The sequence below is a fragment of the Eschrichtius robustus genome, chromosome 11 (assembly GCF_028021215.1).
Source record: "Eschrichtius robustus isolate mEscRob2 chromosome 11, mEscRob2.pri, whole genome shotgun sequence".
Taxonomy (NCBI): Eukaryota; Metazoa; Chordata; class Mammalia; order Artiodactyla; family Eschrichtiidae; genus Eschrichtius; species Eschrichtius robustus.
Window position 1 is genome coordinate 111,283,501 of NC_090834.1, and position 14,836 is coordinate 111,298,336.

Consider the following 14,836-nt stretch of genomic DNA (forward strand, 5'->3'; position numbering starts at 1 on the left):
TTCGGCTGACTGGTCCTGGCATCCAGACTGGGAACTGAGAGCGTGAGAATCAGACTTGAAGGATAAAATGCTGCAGCCGGACCAGAAGAGCCCCTTCACGAACCCGTGTACGAGGAAACAGGCGACAGCGAGCTTCACGACCACCCTCCCTAGTGTCCACCGCCTTATCCACGATTTCAGTCCCTGACACTGCCTGAACGTTTCAGTTGCTGCCGTGAAATGGTAAAGCCTCCGTGACGGCGCTGAGGTGATGAAAGTGCCATTAAGCAGCTTCTGTTACCGAGTCAGCTTTGAAGTCTGTGCTCTGGGGCCGGCCGGGCAGAGGTCATTTTTTAACAACCCAGACAGATTTATTTTAAAACCAAGAGGCTCTCAGGATAATACTGCAGAGAGCCAGCGAGGAGCTGGTGCCACTGGCCAGGCCGGGGCAGCCGGAAGCCGGAGGGCATCGCCTGAGAACCGGCCGGCGCTCCCCTGCAAGCGGCCCGGACCCCCCCGGGGGACCTGGAGCGCCGCCGTTGCCTCCCGGAAGCGAAGGCCAGTCTGGGTGAACCGGAGGGGCTCCCGGGGGGTTGAGCCGCTGCCGGCGCCCTGGACGGAAGCCAGTGGGTCCCCCGCAGGCATCCGCTCACTGCTCTGACCCTCCTCCCAACAGCCAGAGAATGAAAGCCAAACCCACACCGACCTTCCGCTCCCCTGCAGTGCTGACAAAGAACAGATTTATCTTGCTTCAAAAACGATGCCGGGGTTTCCTAGGTCAAGCCCCTTTGTTTTAGGTCAAAGTGCACGTGTCAGACTCCATCATCTACCCGCTCTCTCCGGAGCAGAGGCCCCGGGACCCCACATGGGCCTGCTCATGGGCTTCCATGTGTCACTGTGACCCACATGACTGCATAGCTGCTGGGTCACCTTCATGAAACGAAAGTCAGTTCAGGCCGAGCCTTTGCTCAAGCCCTCGATGGCTGCCACCACTCAGACGCAACCCAGCCCTTCCCCTCGGCACGCGGGACCCCTCTGGGACCCTTCCCCCGCCAGCCCTCCCTCTGGTCTGGCCAGTTTCTTCAGCGTGGAGAGCACTTTCCAGTGCCTGGGCTTCGTGTTTGCTGGTCCTGGTGCCCGGGATGCTCTGCTCCTGCATTTCTGCCCAGCTGGCTCCGTTGAGTACTTCAGGTGGTTCAAATGCCACTTCCTTAAGGAGGGTCACCTCCGTCCTGCCCATGGTCGCTGACCCGTTGGGACATCTTCATCCCTTTGCAGTGCCTGCGCGCTTTGGGTTCGTCTTGTTTATTATTTCTTATCCATTCCTCCTTGCGAATGTAGCCCTTCGGAGGAGGAGAGACCTTGAATGTTTTCTTGTTCAGTGAGGAATCCTGGGGCCCAGCCCGGTGCCTGGCACACTGAGGTAGTCAGTAACCCCTGGTCCAGTGAACAATCCATGACTAAATCTGCGCCCAGCTTCCCGGGGCCCAGGCCTCCTTGACTGTGCACCCCTTTTGTTACTGTTCCCCCTCAGGCCTGACCCTGGGCTCCTACAAAGAAGCCCTCAGGAGGCCACGGGGCTGGGCTCTGGCTCTTTTGGCTTCCCAGCTCTGTATCTGGGGAGCCTCACCCGGCTCTGCGACTTTATGGAAAACACCAGGTGCCCTGAAACGAGGGGAGCGCTGCTCGTGTGTCTAGAGTTCCAAAGGGCTCCGCCCGGCGGGCCGCCCGCTGCAGGGGAAGGCCGTGCTCGCGGGTGTCGGCAGCGCTCTCGCGCCTCTCCGGCCGCTCGTGGTCATCCTCTCGAGCTCTGAGCTTTGCAGGGAAGGTCCGGGCCTGCAGGGCGCCAGGCGCCTGTGCCGGGCCTCCAGCCCGTGGGGCAGCTTGGGGCGGTGCTGAGTCGGAGAAGCCGCCGATCACCCCACAGGCCTCGTTCTTAGGAGGTGTTTCCGGATCAGGCCTGGGGGGACGCCGCGAACGCTAGGTAGTAAAGAAAATGACGTGATCGTCTTCTTTTCGCCAACACGTCTGTAGTCAGGATGTCGGCAGAGCCCGTGTCGTCCCTGATTTCGGGGGACACGTGATAGCAGAAACCCACGCACGGCTCAGGTTAAGTCAGATGTACCCCAGTAAGCAAGGGCCTAGTCGCTCAATGTCCTCCTCTTCCTGACCCTGCCCGGGGTCACCGCACCTCAGAGTTAAGAAAGAACCCGAGGGCAAAAGTAACTTACAAAAGGGGCAGGGTCACCTGAGGTTTCTGCCCTCTTAGCGGACAAACAATTGTGGAGCAGCTCAAAAATCTGTCCGTTTCTTGGGCGATCGAACTTCTTTCTGTGGAAATGGGGTGTTTGCACTGCTGCTTGTCTGTCGTTTCAAAGAGCATGGCCGGTTTTCAGTTTTCCCTAGAAAAACTCATTTCTTTTCCCTCACTAGGAATTTCCTTCATCCAGTTCCGTGCCTCATTTTGCCCAGGGCCATTCACAGCTCGTAATTTGTAGATGCGTTTAAAAGTAGCGATGAGACACCCAAGCAGGTGAGCCTTGGCTGGGAGTGTCCTGGGCTCTGTCTGATGCCTGAATGGCTGAATCGCAGGCCTCTCAATGAAGGCACGACCCAGCGAAGCGGAGGCCTGTCCCAGGGAGTGAGTGTGTGTGAGAGAAGGAGAATGTAGTTGAGTGCTGCCTGCTCATGAGAAGGACCTGGTGCCCGGTGCTCGGTCACCCGCTCGGGTGGTTCTGCCGAGCAGCTGCCCCCTGCTTACCCTGGTCAGTCCACCTGTGGCTGCAGCTCATGTCCACTGGGCTTTGCCCGATGAGGCCGTGAGATCGGAAAAGCCAGAGTAGGCAGGCGAGTGTCCAGCTTAGTGCCTGGAGTCAGTGACCTTCCTCCTTGTCCTTGGGCCTCAGGCCGACCTATTCCTGGTCCAACTCAGTGTAGCCCTTAGCAGTCAGTAGGGAAGGGGAGGGGACACCGCCTCGGCGAGGTCACCAGTGCTGGAGGCCGCCTGGTGACCACCCTTGCAGATTATCAGTCACCAGGTAAGCAGAGAAGACTTCTGGGTACTCAGCTGGACTCAAGGGGGGTTCCGAAGGCCGGAGAATAGCCCTGCCCCGGTGAGCTTGGCCCTGCGGATGTTCGTTTAGGTAGTGGCGCCTTTCTTCCAGGCTAATCCCTGGCTCCAGCGAGAGGGGAGGAGTCGAACCCTGAGGCAGCTCCGTAGGTCGGAGTGCTTCTGTGCCTTCCAGCCGAGTGCCTGTGGCCAAGGGCTTCACCTCTCTGACCCCCGGTTCGCTCATCTGCACCGTGGGAGCAGGTTCAGGCCCTGCCTCTGGTGCCTGTGCCACATGATGCCCGGCATTTGGTGAGTGCATAATAGATGTCAGCTAATGCTTGTGCCGTGATGGACTGGGGTATGAATAACAGAAGAGACTGGAGGTGGCTGTCCCTGGCAGCTGAGCTTGGGTCGGGCAGAATCGGTCTTGCAGCTGCTCTCAAGAAGTCCGATAGGATTCTGCCTGCTGACCCCTGCTCTGAGGCCCCTCCCACCCAGGGAAACCCTAGAGACCCCTGCAACTCGGAGACCCCCTCTCCTGTGAGCCCCAAGGAGCTCACCCAGCCAGGAGAGGAGCTGGGGAGGCCTACGATCTGAATGCCGTTCAGAGAGGCCCCTGGTCTCCTGGGTGGGAGTGCTCCGGGGAGCACGGTGCCGTGCAGGCTGCCCCACTGGCCAGAGCAGCCCTAGAGTTGGTGCCCTTCTGCATCTTCCATACTTCAGACATTGCTAGCGGTGGGAAGTGCCAGTCAGAAGACCTTGGCCTGGTCCTGGCTCTGTCTTCTGCTGGCTGTGCACATGGACAAGCCGCTTGGCCTCTCATGAGTCTCCATTTCCCCTTCTGAAAAATGGGTATAATTATACATGCTCTCCAGCAGCTGTTAGAAAGATTACTCACCCACGTCCAAGTGTTTTGTAAAATATGAAACACAGCGATAAAGCATCTTCATTGTTGTACTTCCACATAACCTAGCAGCTAAAGACCGGTACTATTACATGACGGAGCCAGTTTTAAACATTTCCTTGAGACTTTCAAGCACGTAATACTTGCAGGTATGTGTGTACGTACGTCCACCGGAAACGGGGAACTTGTAAGGAATCTCTGTTCAGCTGGGGTGCTCTTTGAACGCCACTAATGATGGGTGCCCCATTAAAGGCCGGTGGTGTCGGCGTGCTTCTCTCTACCGAGACTGGCCCATCGACATTCCTCTGAGGAGTAGTGGGAGCTGTCCCCGTAACTTAACTTACACCCACACCGAACGATAACCGGGAAAATTGTGGCTCTCAGCCTGCTCGCAGGACCCAGCCGTAGTGTGACACTGCTATTAATGGACTTAGATGTTTGAATCAAACGCCTGCCCAGCAGGAGTATGAAGAACGACTTCGTTAGTTGAGATGATGAAACCTGAGAGTAAACATCAGTGGGGGAACGTGAAGAACCCTGCTGCCTGGGGACCCGAGAAGTGGTGTGTGTCTTGGGTGAAGGAAACCGAGAACCGTGAGTGATGGCCGGAGGCACTGGGCTCTGGTGGGGATCACCCACCAGCTACAGGCAGGGGGTCGGGGGCCTGTTACAGCGTGGTGTGCCTTGACAGAGCCCTGGGGTTGGGTTTAGGACTGGCCCCCCATGTGCGAGCCCCGGTTCCTAGGCAGTGCCTTACGCTCTGCCTGATGTTGTGAGCACCCACGCCGGGAGGACCGGATGCTTTTCTTCCACGATGTCTGCCCTGGGTCAGGATGGGCTCCGGGGTTGCGTTTCACTCTGAGCTCACTAGTGGATCCGCAACCCGGCCCCTCCCCGGCCTCAGACCAGTTAGTGATGGGAGGAGGGCAAAAGAGCCCCGTACGGACATGTGACCACACACACGCTGCTCACTCGACCCCCGGCCGGCGCACCCCTCTCCTGCAACCCCTGGGTGAGGCTCCAGAATGGCCTTTGAGGGGTCCTGGCCAAGATCTGGAGGACGCGGGAGGAGAGAGCAGGGCTCCTCCTTGGAAGCCAAGGCGGGGATGGCCTGTGTGGCTGTGTCTCGTCACGTGTCTCTACGCGGGGGCCACGTCCTGCCGGGCCAGATGTGCTCAGCTCTGCTGCACCCTCAGCTCTGCTGCAGCGGCGTCCAGGGGACGAGAAAGGAGCACGTGAGTGTACGACAGAGGCGGCCGACACAGAAGGCTCTAGGAATTTCCCTCTCCGTGTCCGCTTCCGTCGCTCCCAAGGGCATTTCCTGGTCAGCACTGGCCGGGACGGGAAAGCCCGGCTCGGGATGGTCTGCGCCCACGCCGGCCGCGGCACTTACCTTGGAGCGAGGCTGGCAGGCTTGGTTCCCGTTGGCGAGTCCAGTCCTTCCCCCGGCTTTGCCGATTTCTCTCGGTTCATTTGCTGCAGGATTGAGTTCAACTCACTAATCACGTTCGCCTTTGGGCCGGAGAGGATCGGGCTTTTGACCTCCGAGATGTCACCCCACAGCCTGGAGGTCCTCGGCTGGATACCCTTCGTGGTCCCGGGCTGGGCCCCGCCGGGGGGCGGTGGGCGTGCCGGCGGGGGAATCACAAAGCTGTCCACGTCCTCCTCGAGCAGCGCGTCGTGGTAAAGGGCGTTGCCTTTGTGAATTATGGGCTTCATTTTTGGCTTAGGAGGTACTGGGGGTTTGTCAGCCGTAAACGCTTGCCCGTCTGCGTAGACCGTGCAGGTGTCCACGTTCTCCCCGCCCTCGGAGGACAGGGTAGAGATGCTGGACACCGTGGAGACGGTGCTGGTCGTCTCGAGGTGGTGGTCGCTGCTGCTCCGGCTGTCCGCCTCGTCGATGCCGGAGTCCGTGACGGCGTCCAAGCTTTCGGGGGGTGGCAGGAATGAGGCGGGCAGACAGTTCGAAAGGCCAGCTGGCTTCTTACTGTCCGCAGAGCTGGTGGGCTGGCCGGAGTTGAGCGAAGGGGACTGGGGGGCGCCGTTTGTCTTCTGCTTGGCCAGGTCTGAGAGTGCGGGGACAGAAGCAACGCGGTCATCGGGGATATCAAAACTGTTTGCAAATTCCAGGGGGGGAGGCAATGGCTCTGTAAAAATAAAATCCTCATCCAGATCCACGGATGCCAGAGGTGGGGGAGGGATGCGGAACGGCAAGATCACCGCCTCCTCCACGGAGCCCGCCGCCACGACGGTCCTGCCGGGCGCGGCGGCCGCGGGCTCGGGGCCAGCGGGGATCGGTAAAGCACCTTCAGTTTCGGGGACACCTTCTGGCACCTCGGACGGCGGGCGGTCCGGCTGCGCGTCTGCGTCGGCGTCCTCCTCCCCCTCCTGCAGGAAGTCGTCCGAGCGGGCCGCGTCCGCGGTGTGGACCATCAGCAGCCCGGCCGACTTCTGCTGGGACGTGTCCGCGATGCTGACGAGCATGGCCTTCTTGTCGTCCCTCCGCTCCTTGCCCAGGTCCGCCTCGTACTTGTTTTCCGTCTCCTGCCGCCTCAGGGGCCCCCGCGTGTTCTGCCTGGTGACCGGAGGGAAGCCCGCTTCCCCGCTGGGCCGCATTTTGGTATCGATGTAGAGAGGTTTGTTGAGGTCGGCCTTGGGGGCCTCCCCCTTGGGGCCCTGCCGGGACTCCTTCAAGGCTCGGTCCCTCGCGGAGAGCGCCAGGGCCAGCGGGGAGCTCGGGTCCAGCAGCCGCCCTGTGAGCGGGTGGACGTAATTCTCGGGGCCGGCCGCATTGCTGCCCTTGAGGGGAGCTGCAGGGCTGCCCTCGGGCCCCTTGGCTTTGGATGTGGAATTCAGTGGCCTGCCGGCCTCACCCTGAGCTCCGGCCTCGCCGCCACCCACGAAGTGGTTCTCGGGCTCCCTGGTCGCTGCCCCTGGCGTGGCTGACGACAGCTGCTCGGTGCCGTCCTCCTCGCCGAACCCGCCCTCCTCGGGGAACGTGGAGGGCCGTGCCTGGGGGGCGGGCGGCCCCAGGCCCACGTCCTCGTCCCCCAGGTCGGTGGACAGGAAGGCCGGCGAGTTCCTCCTGGCCTCCAGCCGCTTCTCGCGGTCGCGGACGGCCCCGGCGATGGCGGCGGCGAAGGGGCTGCTGACGGTCAGGCTGTCGTCGGGCCGCAGCTGGCCCGGCTGCTCGGAGGCCTGGGGCTCGATCTCCACGCTGCTGCCCTGGCTGCTCTTCCCGCTGCTGCTGGTGGAGGGCTCCTTGACGATGATGGTCGGGATGGGGATGGAGCACGTCTTCTCGGGGCTGTCCTCCACGTTGGACTGCTTCACCAGCATGCCCTTCCGCCTGGCGGGCTTGGCGGGGACGTAGACGGCTTTGCTGGCGATCTTCCCGACCTCGGAGTACGGGTTTTCGGGCATCTGGCCCCTCTTGCCGCGGAAGTTGGCCTGGGCGGCGGCGTGGCGGCCGTAGAGGTCCCCGGAGTCCAGGGAGTAGCGGTCCAGCTCCCCCCGGAGGTACAGCCCCTTCTCCCTCATCATGGCGGCCACGGTGTCGGAGCGAGCCGCCGGGGACACCTTGGCGGCGGAGTTCTGATTGAACGCGGGCTTGATCGTCCCGTAGACTCTGGGAGTTGGGGACTTGGGGCAGTTGTAGGCGGTGGGGGAGGGTGGTGGAGGAGAGGGGGGCACCGACTGTGGCGGGGGGGGGATGTCCTCGGAGGTGTCCGGCATGGACAGGCTTCTGGTGAACTTGAGCATCGGAGGGGCCAGAAATTGCCGCTCTTCCCCCGTTATTCCTACAAGTAGAAGGCAGGTTTAGATATAAATCACGGCAATAACAAACACCCCACTAAACTCCTAGGATGGTGCGACACGCTGTGTCTCTGCAGACTCACAAAGAATCACGATGCACACTTGTTCACAGAATGCAGCACAAGCCACGATGCCAAGAGGTCACGTGGCCCATTCCGAGCCAAAAAAAAAAAAAAAAAGAAAGAAAAGGGAAAGGCCCCAGGAGGCACGGAGTGCGTGCTGTTGAGATGGTGCCCAGGGCGACGGGTGCGAGCCGGGCAGGGCGCGTGACTCCCCGGGGTTCGTGTGCGCACGTGTGAGCGTGTGTCGGGGGCAGGGGCGGCCTGCATCAGGGGGCATCCATCCCTTCAGGCTTGGCCAGGGCCCCCGGCGGGTGTTTTCGGGTTTGGGACTGAGGCTATCGAGCTGCGTGTCGGCAACGAGGGCACAGGGAACACAAGTGGCTGCACTGGCTGATGGGACGCGGATGGTGCCGCTGTCCCGGGGGCGTCGGAGCACCGCCGTCCTGCAGGTGCTGCAGGTATGCGGAGAGGCCTGGCGCCCTCGAGCAGAGCCCTGTGCGTATGGGGACCCTGGGGTGGCCTCGCCCGCGCGACAGGAACCCGGTTTGTTGCCTGACGTCTCTGGGCCCCCTGAGGGTACTGGAGCTCCCCAGGCCCTCAGGAGGATGGCTGAGCGGCCCTGGCAGGAGAAGGTGCTGCAACACGCCCGGACCCTCTAACCCAAGACCCCGACCCAAGCGGAGAGCAGGATCCTGACCAAACACTCGGCCGCCTGCCCCAGCGAACCCCTCTGGGTCCTAAGACCCTCTGGGCTGGGCTGAGAGGCCCGGTGGTTTACCATGGTCCCCACTAACCGCAGTCCGAGTTGGAGGACTGGACCTATGGAGCCCGTGGGTGTTGGGTGAGGGAGGGTGCTGAGGGCCCGCAGGGGCGATGGCCGCATCCGGCCGCGTCGGGCCCCAGAGCTCTGGTGTGTCCACTGGGTGGACTTTCAGATTCTTTCCGACAGTTCAAGATACAAAAACATCAACAGAACGCACTCCGGACACGGCTTCGAAGCGGCACACAGACACGGATGCTGACAGACGTCAAGTACGAGGGTCTCGCGTGGGGGGCGTGCAGGTTTTTCAAAGAGGCAGCAGAACGAATTACTTCAAATCAAAAAAGCTCCTAGGGCAAACTACAGTAGTTTATTCCAGGGAAAACTGCCATTTGATAAGGGTATTCCAAATTTCGCGTGCTCCTTGTGGGAGGGCGTTTTGGCAGCGCCAGGATGGTTGCTCAGAGGCCTTCTCGCTGAGTGTGCATGCGTGCTGGCTGCCTGACGGTTACGTTCTCAAGGAGCAATAATTTAAGAATACGCCTTATGGAGTAAACTGTCACATTCACATTACAGATGCCGAACTGTAAGGTTCACTAACCTGATAGAAAGATTCTGCTGTCTGACGGGAGGAAATCGACTGTTATTAAGCAGTTAGAGAGCCAGGGGCAGGAGATGGCGTGTGCGCTCCTCTGCGGTGGCCCCGAGCTCCTGGGGGCACTTTGGGGACCGGCAGACGCCACCTCCGCCATCCCTTATCGTTTAGTTCCTGCCAGCTGCCACCCCCCCCAAACTACCGACAGAGGCGCCAGGCCTGAGACCGCAGTGCGGGACACAGAGCGGCGCCGCGTCCCCCAGTGTCCGGCAGTGGCTTTAGCTTCTCTGAGAATTTACACGGTAAAGACAGTGCTGGATTATCTCACAAAGGGGGCTGTCTGAAGGGGTCACGTTTACCTTGCCTGGAACAGAATCAGCAGGAAAGGAGGTAGCAGTTTCCCGCAGCGCACAGTACGCTGTACTCGCAGAGCGCGAGAACCTGGCCCAGCCACCCTTAGAAGTGTGTCCATCGAGCTCATCCACAGAGCGTGGCAGTGGCCGTTCGCAGGGGACCTGGGCCCACCCCGCCGGCCCACTCTAAACACGCAGGGCGGGGGCGAGGGGCTTCCTGGACGTCACCTGCCCACCTCCACCTCCCTCCTGACTGCAGCCCCTCACCCTGCTGGTATTATCACGGATACTTGGCTGGTGAGGCTGGGAAGCCACCCTGGATTTGGTACCCAGAGGGTAGGAGAGTTTCAGACGGCTCAGATGGTCAAGGCCTCCCTGGGGGTGAGGCCGGGTGCCTGCCCTCTGGTGGGCGGGCCTGGGGCCGCCGAGGGGCACTGCTGAGGGTGCTGAGAGCCAAGGGGCACCTTTGCGGGTGTGGCCACGCTGCTTACCTATTGATTTTTGCCTTCTCATCGTACCTCGAGGGAGGCCCAGAAATGGGCCTTTCGGGCTCCCAGGAACAGTGGGCGTCATCACGGCGATCCCCTGGCGTTCGTACACGGACTGCAAACCAGAGAGCCTGGGGTGAGCCGTGTCAGACCAGCGCCACCCACGGCAGCCGGACACGGACGCCCTGGGCAGTGGACACCTGTCATGGGGCTTCCCCCAGCTGCTTCTGGGAGCACCTCAGTGTCCAGCTGAGGCTGACGACGGGCCCCAGCAGCGTCCAGGACCCAGACGGGGCCCTGTCTGCCCTCAAAGGGCGATGAGCCCTGCTCAGTGGAGCTGTGGTCTGCCTGACATGGACTGAGGACGGCCAGGACGCATGTCCTGTAGGAAAGAGCACCTGGCGGTGGGCAGTGGGGTCCGACCTTGGCCACGTCCGCCTCCGCACAGTGGGCTGACCACAGTGGCCCAGAGCGGGGGACAAGCCGAGCGCGGTGCCCTGGGGCACGTGGGCCCCGCGGCAGGCGGGCTGCCCGTCCTTCCTCCTGCGCCTGGTCCAGGAGGAGCCTCGTGCGTCCCTCCTTCGTTTTGCAAACAGCTTCCCTGTGCGGCCCCCGCCCAGGCCGCTGCTTCCTTGACCGGAAGACAGGTTGCTGGCCGGCCTCACCTCGCGGCGTCCGAGGGCCACTTGGAACAGCCGGGTGCGGAGCCCAAAGGAAACACGCGTGCGCGCGCCCAGGCTGTTCCAGCGAGACCCAGTCTCGCCGGGCTCTGGGCGTCTGCCCGGCCCGGGGCTTGGAGGGTGTCTGGAACGAGCTGGGTACGGGGTGCCGCAGGGGGTGGGGGGGTCGGGACGCAGGGCCCTGGAGGAGCCGCCCGGGCCTTCTGGAGATGAGGGGAGGCAAGGGGCATCCTGTATCGTGTACTACGCAAAAGCGTCGCATCGAACTCATGATTATCGCTGGGCATTATTAGGAAGAGGCGCGGTTAAACAGAGTCAATCTGAAGTGGATTCAGAGAAGATACAAAGTCAGTAAGTAATCGTGACAGGTGGTGCTCAGACGGGCAGCAGGCACGAAGCTGGGGTGGAGAGGGCCGCGTCTGGAACCTGAGAGAAGCAGCCTGCCCGGAGGACGGGCGGCTCTGCCAGCCCGTCGTGGCCCGTGGTCTCTGCTGACCGCCCAGGGAGGTCACAGCCCCTGGGAATAACAGTGGCCTGAGACCTTGGAGGGGCGGGGTCCCAGGCGTATGCAGAGGCCCTGCTCCCCGGGGCGGTGGGGTTGGGCCTCGTCCGCCCCAGAAGGCTGCTTCGCTCCGGGTGGCCTACGGGAAGGGCCCCCGGGGCGAGTTACTGAGCCGGTCCCGCGGTGGTCTGTCCCCCACTGCGGGTCTGCACTGGACTGGGGTGCCTGCCGCGCGCACGCGGGTTGGGGCTCCGGGTCTGGACGCTGGGGAGGGTGAACGGCAACCGCGAGGTCTGCCCACGCCAGCCGGCCGCCCGCTCCCCCGGCCTGGCCACTCACGTTCACGTCCGAGACGGAGGGGAAGCACCGGCTGGTGGGCCGCTGCTTGATGGTGGCCACCCTGGACTCCACTGCCACGGTCTCAGCAGTTCGGGATGGCTTGGAGGCTGGGACTATCTCATCAGGTTTATCTGCAACGTGAACGTGACCGTCAGGACGGGCGTCAGTGACCGAAGCCGCAGAACACAATCGGGCAAGGGGCTGAGTTAGAAAAATGCCCAAGTGCCTTGTGCCTTTTCACAAAACTTTTATGGTTCAAGTAGTTTGTCGCTGTGGTGTGGAGCATGCATGCCTCTCGGCCACAAGCGTTGACACTGACAGGACCTGTTCCCCAAGCCGTACCCCCCGCCGGGTGCACGTGGACAGGAGGGGAAGGAGACCCTCGCGGAGGCAACGCGGCCTCAGCCCCGGAGGCCCTGGCACTCAGAGGGCGTCGCTTCGTTCATACTAGCATGGTTTTATTCTTGCTGGTGGGGAGCTAAGTCAATGTTTTGAACTTTTTTAAGAGCTCAGAGGTGTGGCTCCTTTGAAACTAAGCGCAGTTGCCAGGGTCTAAATGACCCAGCACCCAGGGCTGGAGGCGGCTGGGCAGCGTGGGTGTAGGCAGGGGTAGGGGTGGGGAGGGGAGGCAGTCCCCCGCTCAGGAGCCAGTCGAGGTTTGTGCCTTGCTGTGCGGGGGAGTCCCCCCTCCCCCAAGAGCTGAACATTCTCAGTTCCTTGTGAAAAAGAAAGCTAAGGGTTAGTTATCAGGGATGCTTACAGATTAAGAAATGATTTAAAAATTTAAATTTAAAACGTTAAACTTGGGGGAAAACCCAAAAACTGGAGCACATCCTGGACCTGCCCGACACCCTAGCCTCCGCCTGCAGGCCGTCTGAGCTCAGGTACCGGCGTCTGATCAGGGCTGTGAAAGCGCAGGACCCTGGTTTGCTGACACCAGGGGCGCCCGGGGGGAGCAGAAGCCAGCGTGAGGCGGGCCTGGTGGGAATCTCCCACTTTGGACCCTGTGAGGCGCTGCACTCTCCCGGCCACACACCCCCCCCCCCCGCCCAAGAACATTCTGTCCACAGCTCGAGGTCTCCTCCTAGCTCACCCCACACCCTTCTGGGGTCTTGTGACGCCCCACGGAGCTCGTGCTGTCAGAAAGGCCCAGGCCTCGGGGGTCTCGGCAGCCCCAAGCTGCGAGGCCAGCGTGAGAGTCCGGGTGGGAGCTCCGGGCACTTGGGTTTAAGGCCCGCGGCCCCCAGGAAGAGCACAGCCCCTGGAGAGGTCCCCACAGACCCCAACAGGCAGGCCTCCGGCTTCTCGGGGCCCCTTCCTGGTTGATGCCCAGCCACATCCTGGAGCAGGGTGAGGGTCCCACAGTCCCAGGTCGCCTGCTCGGGGAAGGCCGAGGAGCTCAGGCACGGCAGCTCGTGGGAGGCCCTTCCCGACCCGCCAGCTGGCACGGGGACGCTCAGGTCCCCCAGCCCCGCCCCGGCGTCCTCCCTGCTTCCGGGACCCCGGCTCTCCCGGCTCCTGGCCTCCTCGGGGGACACTGGTAAGCGCCCGCCCCCTTAGGGAGTGGGTTGGAAACACCCACGTCTCTGGCTAGCCCAGCTACGGTTGCGGGGCCGCTCAGCGCCCAGCCTCGTGGCCCAGCCTCTCCTCTGACCCTCCTCCCTTTGCCGGATCCCCTGCCCCACACCCCCAGTCCCAGCGACGTGCCTCCTTCAGGAAGCTTTCTCCTCGGGTCTGGGCCAGGATTCTCTTCAGGCTGGGGTTTAACTCGTTCCTGTGCTCATCTCCCTCACCCCCCCGCCCCCTTGGCTAGAGGACTCAGGGTCCTTGGTTGACGTCCCCAGTGAGCCCATGGTGACCTGCAGGTCCCCTTGGCCCGCTCCTGGAAGCTGGGCACCTCCCAGTGGCTGTCGGCTTTGCTTCGGCCGAGGTGCAGCTCTTTCCTCCAACGGCGGCGGGGAGTCAGGTCCGTCTCCCGCGTTGGGACCTTCGTCCGCGGGTTCGGCCGTCTTCTCAGGCCCAGCCTAAGCTTCAGCCTGTGCAGCTCCGCTAGGCTCCCCCCCTTCCCTGGGGCCTCCAGGAATGTGGCCCCGGAGGGGATGCCACTGAGTTAGGGAAAGGGCGACTCTCCCGTGGGGGGCACTGCAGGTGGGGAGCTTGGCCGCCGTGCAGCTGGCCACGTCGGGGCACAGCACAGGGCGAGGGCCGAGGGGCTCCGGGGCCGGACGGCTCTCCTGGGATGGAGAGTTACACCAGCTGGACCGTCCAGAGGCTCCTGTCTCCAGCTGGGCCCTGTGAGTCCACGTCTGGTCCCCCCACACCCCCAGCACGCTTGGGGCCCCAGGCATGTGGCAGGCACCCCCAAAACACACCTCGACGGTGGGTGTGCACAGGTGAGGCAAAGGCGCCATCGTTAATGACAGCAGTGCCCGACCCCGTGGAAATTCTCGGCATCTTCATCCCATTCCTCATTCTAACAGGAACCTGGCCATGGGGGGGGGTTATTCCCGTTCTGCAGAGAGAACAACTGGGGATCTGGGATGCCTGAGGTCATTCATGCAGGTGGAACTCTGGGAGCAGGTGGGAGCTTGGGCTCCAGTCGGGGTCACCTGGCCCCCGTGTCCACCCCTGGGCCAGGGTGCCGAGCCTTGGCTGACAGCGGCCATCCGATGGGTTGCCGTCGGAACGGTCTGCCTGGTCCCGCTGACTGAAAAGTCAGGGCGCCGTGCCCGCACAGTCATGCCACGTCCACATCGGGTCTGGGGTGTAATTGAAGGTGTGTCCGCTGGAGGCATGGCGACCTTGAGGTGGGCGTCCTGGTCTTTGTTTAAGCCTTTGCCCTCTGGTCTCCATGCCACCTAAGCATTTCTTTTGAACCAGAATACGTGAGACCATCTTGGTCTGTGGGGTTGTGTCAGGGGCTGTTGTTCTCTCCTCAGTGACAGCTGCTTAGTGTGGTTTTGTGCGGTTCATGTACAGAAGGCCACCCTGCGTCGCTTCCCTCGTGGGGGCCCGGGTCCCCTCCTGGCCCTCGTCTCAAAGGGAGGCTGGTGGCCTGACTCGAGACTCTGCTCAGCCCCTGTGTTGGAGGGTTTGTTTGCCTGCACGTGAAGGCTTTTAAGAAAAGCTGTGAGACTGGGTTCCTGCTTGTCTTTCTGGGCTCGTAAGGATTATTATGCACGGTTTGTAAAAGCCTGGCGTTGCGTCTCTATTCAAGGATTCCAGATGAAGAGGATTAGTGAGTGCAGCGCCCTGCAGTCTTAAAATGAAGCCCTCTGAGGCTGAAAGCAGCCCTGCAGGCCAACT

General features: G+C 62.1%; 1 protein-coding gene across 2 annotated transcripts in view; it reads right to left on the bottom strand.

Annotated features, from left to right (window-relative positions):
• Positions 1-14,836, bottom strand: part of SHANK2 (SH3 and multiple ankyrin repeat domains 2) — a 457,530-nt gene that overhangs the window by 3,952 nt on the left and 438,742 nt on the right. For both annotated transcript variants that reach the window (XM_068555086.1, XM_068555087.1), the window contains 4 exons: positions 11,531-11,661; positions 10,013-10,124; positions 9,175-9,195; positions 5,329-7,735 (listed from right to left, as the gene is read on the bottom strand). In XM_068555086.1, the coding sequence (XP_068411187.1) occupies positions 5,329-7,735; positions 9,175-9,195; positions 10,013-10,124; positions 11,531-11,661 (2,671 nt within the window). The remainder of the gene's footprint in view (positions 1-5,328; positions 7,736-9,174; positions 9,196-10,012; positions 10,125-11,530; positions 11,662-14,836) is intronic.